General features: G+C 57.2%; 1 protein-coding gene across 1 annotated transcript; it reads right to left on the reverse strand.

The window, feature by feature from the left end:
* Positions 1-277: 277 nt before the first annotated feature.
* LOC129323368 (uncharacterized) lies at positions 278-6,577 on the reverse strand. Its single transcript, XM_054969905.1, has 3 exons — positions 6,163-6,577; positions 2,051-2,615; positions 278-284 (listed from the first exon to the last, which is right to left on the reverse strand). Exons 1-3 carry the CDS (start codon positions 6,575-6,577, stop codon positions 278-280), a joined length of 987 nt encoding a protein of 328 aa, XP_054825880.1.
* Between the last annotated feature and the right edge of the window lie 483 nt (positions 6,578-7,060).

A 7,060-nucleotide genomic window follows, 5' to 3' on the forward strand; every position in this document is an offset into this window, starting at 1 on the left:
GGCAGCATCTTGTTTTCCTTAATGGCAAGTTTGTCTGCCCTCATCATGCAACCAATTGGATCCAAAGGGGAGAGACTGAGTCCTTAGCGTTAACTTCGTTAGCTGGAAGGTGATGTCCACAGTGTGCATGAGTGCAATTTTTCTTCAGTGCTTCCTGGGCAGTGACATTGGCATTGAGTAGCTCCAGGGGCAACTCCCGGCAGGAGGTGGTGCCCTGGTCACTACATGGGCATGCATGCACAAGGCATGTGCTCGCTTCCAGAACTGCACGATGGCATCACTTCCTGGAAGAAAGAAAGAAAGAAAGAAAGAAAGAAAGGAAGGAAGGAAGGAAGGAAGGAAGGAAGGAAGGAAGGAAGGAAGGAAGGACATGGAAAGAAGAAGGGAGGGAGGCTTCAGCTGGGAGGGGGGAAATCCCCCTCCTCTCAGCTGAAGTTTAAAGCCCCTTTGGGGCTTCCCCAGCTTCAGCTGGGAGGAGCGGAATCCCCTCCTCTCAACTGAAGTTTAAAGCTAGTTTGGGGCTTCTCCCGACCAGCAGAAGAGCAATGATTAAAGATCTCCTTTCCCACAGCTTGCCAAGCAGAAAGGAGCCCTTTTAACCCCTGCTTTTCAGCTGGTGGGGAGACTTCCCCCAATCAGCTAAAAAGCGGGAGTTAAGAACTCCTTTCCCTCACAAGCTGGTCAGGGCCACATGAACATGTGACTACTTTGCAGAGCTGCCAGAATGGTGTTCCTGCACGTTCTGGCAGAAAAAAAGGCCTGAGTGGCTCATAAGGGTCAATGGTTTGCTTTGCCACTCCAGTCGGAATAAAAGACAGAGACCGTATTGGGATATAAACAGGGCCACTTTATTAATTAACCAACATAACATAAACCTGTCATTGCGGCAAGGGATCTAACTGCGGTACAGGTCAAGCCCTGGGGTCCTACCGGACCACCGCCTTGACCTGTCTGGGTGACCCCTGCTGCCCCGGGGGTGTTCCATCCAGAGGATGGCTGGGACCCGGCGGCCAGGCGAGTGGTTCCCCTTCAAAGCACCAGCCCCCACTAGCCGTGGAGCCTAGGGGCGGCCTTGTCAGGGTTCCCCACCAGGCAGTCTGCCCTCGCAGCTGGCAGCCGTACAGCCTCACCAGCCGCTCCTGACAGACCCCCATTTCCCAACTAATGGGAATGTGCCAAGGGGTCACCGGCCCGCTCAAGCTATCCTACCTGCCAGTGGCCAAACTATATACATTCCATCAACCACCAGTTTAAATATGTCCCGCAGTGCGAGGTAGGCGAAAAACAACTTCCCTGTAGGCCAATTGGGGAAGAAGAAAAAATTCCTACCTGGCCCCGTAAAACGGCGACCGGCTAATCCCGCACTGTAACAGGGAGAGGTGGGTGGGACGAGCAGACACGCGGCGACTGAGGAGGCCTGTGGAGCGGAACCGGCTAACTAGCCGTTTGCTCCGCCCCCAGGCCAATGCCCGGATGGGTTTAAGCGCGGGCTGTCTTTGCTCCTTCCGGAGCGGCAAACCCGGCCCCCATCCGAGCTGCCTTGCTGCCGTATGGGTAAGTGCCGCATTGCCACTCCAGTCGGAATAAAAGACAGAGACCGTATTGGGATATAAACAGGGCCACTTTATTAATTAACCAACATAACATAAACCTGTCATTGCGGCAAGGGATCTAACTGCGGTACAGGTCAAGCCCTGGGGTCCTACCGGACCACCGCCTTGACCTGTCTGGGTGACCCCTGCTGCCCCGGGGGTGTTCCATCCAGAGGATGGCTGGGACCCGGCGGCCAGGCGAGTGGTTCCCCTTCAAAGCACCAGCCCCCACTAGCCGTGGAGCCTAGGGGCGGCCTTGTCAGGGTTCCCCACCAGGCAGTCTGCCCTCGCAGCTGGCAGCCGTACAGCCTCACCAGCCGCTCCTGACAGACCCCCATTTCCCAACTAATGGGAATGTGCCAAGGGGTCACCGGCCCGCTCAAGCTATCCTACCTGCCACTGCTAAGGGTCAAGCCTCTGCTTAGGCCCTAGCACCCCACAGGTGGCTTATGGCCAACCTGAGCCCTTGCCGCAAATCCTCCAGGAAAATGTCATTGCCACTCACCGACAGGTGGACCCCATCGCTACGATAAAGGTCAGCCACCTCAGCCTTTATAGCGGGATGTGGCAGATATATCCCCAGACCCCGGCCCAAGGCCTTCTCCAAGGCCCTGTTAGCCCTATGACGTGCCCTTTCAATCCCGGCAGGGTCCAACGCTTCCCTCCATACACGACGGGGAAGTATTGCTGACCATATAATGAGTGTGTCGGGCCAACGCTCTTTAATCCACCACAGGTCGGCCTCCGCCTGCAAAGATAGGGCCTTACCCTTCACCAGGCCAAGATCATTGCCACCGAGGTGGATTACCAGAATGTCCGGCAGGGGGCCACACCTTCCCTCAAAAAGGAGCGGCAGGAGACCAGGCCACCTCAAACCTCTGCGACCCTGCCATTCCACCGTAGCCCACAAACTGAGGCCCAACTGCGAGCCGAACTGGGTCTTCTTTGCTTGACGAGCAGCCCAAAAGACCATACTATGGCCGCAAATCAAAACCCTCTTCCTCGTGTAGCAAGCCGCCGCACCTGCAAAGAGACCAAAGTCAAGAAGCGTTCACCTCTCCGCCCAAAGGGCGGACATAAGACCGGAAGGCCGCCGACCGCCAGCGTCCCAGACGCTGTATAACTGGGCCCGGGTACCCCATAGCCGCGGCCGTCGAAGCCGCCCCAATCCTGAAGGAATGAGTCCCAAATTTCAAGCCGTCAAGACCCAGTTCCGACAAAGCCTTCCCAGTCACCGACCAAAACTGATATTTGGTCAATGGGGAGCCATCCTCGTGCCGGAAAAGCAGCCCGTCACCCTCTCCCCGAAGAGCCACATAGCACCTCAACGCGCTGACCGGGCATAGGCCAGGTTCAGCACAGCTGCCTAAACGTAACACGAATCCCTTACCCGCCTGGTCAGTCTTGGATCTCCGTACCCTAAGGGTGACCTCGTCACCCTCGAATTTGAGATCCTGCGCCCTCAAGGCACGGCCCGAGTGATCAGCCCGTGCCAGGGCCACCAATTCGCTGACCCTAAGCGCCCCAAAAAACGCGGTAAGGGAAGCCGCATGAAACAACGCCGCCTCAAACGGAGAGCGACACAACTTATCCCAAAGCTCGCCTAAACCCCTAAGAATAGTAGGGGAAATTGGCTGCCTATCGTCCCTGCGAGTCCCAGTTTCACGGGACCACCCTTCAAGCATTTTCCGCAAACGGAAATCGCCCGTCAGATCTGCAAGACCCTTGGCCTTACTAGCGAAGGCTAAAGCCGCTAGCTGACCCCTGATAGACTTAACCGACAACCCAGAACCTCTCTGAGCCACGCAGAACTGCATGAGGTGCTGCACTGGTATAGGCCATACCTGTTGCAAACCCGCATTCCCCCTAAAACCCGCAAATTGACGCACTGCTCGATCGTACGACCGCCGCGAGCTGGGGGCCAGTGCCAGTTGAATAGCCCTTTCAGCCTCTAGCCTCCAAGGTTCCACAGTTCCCATGGCATCGTGGTCGGTGCGGCGTCCGCCTCGGGGGCAAGCTGCCGAAACCGGGGAACCTGAAAGCGAGACAGAGCATCTGCCACGCTATTGTCCAACCCAGGGACATGCCGAGCTAGAAACAAAATATTAAGCTTTAAACACCGGAGGGTGAAGGCACGAACCAGCCTCATGACCCTCGATGACCTAGATGTAAGGGACCGGAGGACATGAACCACTGCCTGATTGTCGCACCAAAAGTGGACAGAGTGGTTTGCCAAGGTGTCCCCCCAAAGATGCACTGCTACTAGGATCGGAAACAGTTCCAGAAAGGTGAGGTCCTTACACCATCCCCTTCTGACCCATTGTACCGGCCACCGTTCGGCACACCAGTGACCTTGAAAATAGACACCGAACCCCAGGGACCCCGAAGCATCGGAGGCAACCTGCATATCCGCCGCTAACCTAAGAGGCTCCCTCCAAAATGAGACCCCGTTAAAGTCCCTGAGGAATGCCTCCCAAACTTCCAGGTCCTCCCTCATCCCCCTATTGATGGAAAGGCGATGATGGGGGAGACGAAGTCCCCCCATGGCATCGCACAAGCGCCGGAGGAAGGCTCTGCCGGGGGCTACGACCCGGCAGGCGAAATTTAAATGCCCCACCAGCTGCTGGAGCTCACGCAACGTGGCTTTCTTCTTCCCTTTAAAAAGGGCCAGCCGAGTTCTGAGGTCGAAGAGCTTCTGGGCAGGCAACCGGGAGGCCTGCCTGATTGTGTCCAGCTCAATCCCCAAAAAGGTGAGGGTAGTAGCCGGACCTTCCGTTTTCTCATGGGCGAGAGGCACGCCCAACTCAGCCGCCAAGGCAATAAAGCCCGTCAAAAGGCGGTGACACTGGCCCCCCCCGGGGGGCCCAACGAAAAGGAAATCATCTAAATAATGGGCCGTGGCGCGGCACCGAAGCCGTGACCTGAGGGCCCATTCCAGAAACGAGCTGAAACGCTCAAAGGCTGCACACGAAATCGAGCAACCCATTGGCAATGCCCTATCCATATAAAACTGGCCATCAAACGAGAAGCCAAGCAACTCAAAGTCGTCCGGGTGAACCGGCAGAAGACGAAATGCAGACTTTATGTCGCATTTTGCCATCTCGGCCCCCACCCCGCATTGCCTAACAACCTTGACAGCCTGATCGAAAGAAGTGTATCGAACAGAGCACATGTGCTCAGGGATGGCATCATTCACCGACCCCCCTCTAGGGTAGGACAAGTGATGAATGAGCCTGAATTCCCCCACGGCTTTCTTTGGGACCACACCCAGGGGCGACACTCTCAGACACGGGACCGGGGGGGCCGGAAAGGGGCCCAGAACACGCCCCTCCAAACATTCTTTACCTATTTTACACCTAACAACCTCCTCCATGCCCACAACCGAACGTAAATTAGAGGACATGAAGGGAGCCCTAGGACCCTGGAAAGGAATCCTAAAGCCATAACGAAAACCTTCCAACAAAAAGTGCGCTTCCTCGCGTTTAGGGTACCCCACAAGGAGGCGTTCAAGAACCGTCAGGTTTATGGGGCTGGGGCCCTTTTCCAGCAGTAGCTGGGGGGCCCCCGCCCCCGCCCCCACCCCCACGCCTTCCCGCCCTCTTAGATTGCCTGGTGCAAGAAGTGAAAGGGTGGGGGCCACCACAGATTGGGCACTGGTGTTTAAAATTGCACACCTTTCTGGAGCACACCCCTTGGGAACTAAAGTCCCAGCACAGCAGCCGGGGTTGAACCGGCTGCCCCGCGGGTGCGCGGGTGCCCTGCGTAGTCTGACTCCTCTGAACCAGGTGGCCACTATCCGAGCGGTCACCTGCATTCGGTTTGGCCGGGGACATGACCTGCAGCCAAAGCTGCTGGTGTATCCTGTCCCACTGCCAGGTCGGGTTGAGGGCGGCACGCATACGGAATTCCTCGTCGTATTGCAGCCAAGCTGCACCAACGAAGTCCGTATGTCCCCTATAAATTATATCAATGTATTGGAATAACTGGGCAGCCTTCCAAGGCTGAGCCCTAGCCACCACGCCGGCATAGATTAACATGCCTGGCAGCCAGTTATGCCAGTTCCGCTCTATTTTCCTGCGCTTCAACCTTTCCTTATCGCGATCATCTAACTCCTCCTTGTCTTTCTTTTCCAAATCCCGAAACAGGAGATTGAAAACATCCACATATTCGCCACGCAGAATCTTATCCCTAGTGGCGAGAGTTAAGTGATCACCTAGGGGCATCGCTGTATCCCCAAAAGGCATAGCTCCAAATGGAATGGACCCATAACCGTGTGTCCCCCCCACAGGGAAGCCCCACGGATAGTAGCCCCACTGATTAAAGTGGCTCCCCGATGCCTGGGAACCAGGGACCGAGGGGGCCTGTCCTGAAGATGGGCCAGCTACATCGCTACTAGCGGCCTGAAGCGCATTCCATGATCCTTGGGGCCACACCGGATTAGCCCCATAGAACTGAGGGGGAACTCCTATCGTGGAACCCACGTGCCCCTGGGGTGCAGATGGTGGAGCAGGTGCTTGACCCCAATGCCCCCAGGGCCAAGCCCCTGGTGTAACAGGTGCAGCCGACTTACCATCACCCTCAGGAGGTTGAATTGCAACTGCCACCTGCCCAGATTCCTCCTGCACGCTTTGCTCAGCTACGCCACTCAGTTCAACGGCTGTGGCTTCAGTCACCGTCACCTCGCAGGCTCGCTCCCCTGCTGCTGGCGTACCTGTACTTTCAAGAGCAGAAAGCCTATTAAGAACATCGCGCTGGAAGGTGGCTGACGAAGCCAAAAGGGTTGAGCGAGCCCTCTTTGCTCTGCCGGTTGCTGAGCCACCAGCTCCCCTGGCTTGTTCTAAGGCAGTCAAGCGAGCCAAGATGTCTTGCCGGCCCTGCAAATCACCCTCATCCTCCGATGAGGAAGAAACCGGGGCTGGCCTCTTTGATAGTGGACGCTTCGCTGGCTGTTTGCCCTTAGACGGCCCTTTTCCCTTTCCCGGCATAATGTACACTGGGCCAGTACAACCCCACAGGAAAGGAGGAAGGCCACTCAAATGCCCTGCCCAGAACAATGCACAATACCCCCCAGGAAAGCAGGTACCAAGTGCAACCTGCAGCTCGTCAATCCCTATAACAACCCACCCTAACCGGGGGGGGGCGTGAGATACAACCACCTACTGGAGGGGGGGGCAGACAAACCAACACCTTCGCTGCTGCCTCCCTAGGGTGGGGGGGGGTGGAAAATGGAGGAGATATCCCTCAGCGCCAGCCACCCACCGGGGCGGGGGGGGGAACAGGGGAAGCTCGACAGCCCCTAATATAACCCCCCCTCCGATAAAGACCCCCGCGTCCCGGCGGCCTAACAGGGCCTCAACCGAACTGCTGCCCAGAGGGGACTCACAACCCCTCAACAATTAAGGCGCGGCCGCGCGAGCCGCAACGGCGGCGAGGCGCACGGGCTGAAGCCGGCCGAGCCGGGAAGGCAG

The sequence above is a fragment of the Eublepharis macularius genome, chromosome 2, assembly GCF_028583425.1.
Source record: "Eublepharis macularius isolate TG4126 chromosome 2, MPM_Emac_v1.0, whole genome shotgun sequence".
Classification (NCBI taxonomy): Eukaryota; Metazoa; Chordata; class Lepidosauria; order Squamata; family Eublepharidae; genus Eublepharis; species Eublepharis macularius.

What these genes read in the sequence shown, in the direction of transcription:
- LOC129323368 (XM_054969905.1), bottom strand. Translation starts at nt 6,577, where the DNA reads ATGCCGGGAAAGGGAAAAGGGCCGTCTAAGGGCAAACAGCCAGCGAAG. An exon ending in TCAACCTCCTGAGGGTGATG is followed by an intron (nt 2,616 to 6,162) that starts GTAAGTCGGCTG and finishes GTCTCTTTGCAG; the next exon opens with GTGCGGCGGCTTGCTACACG.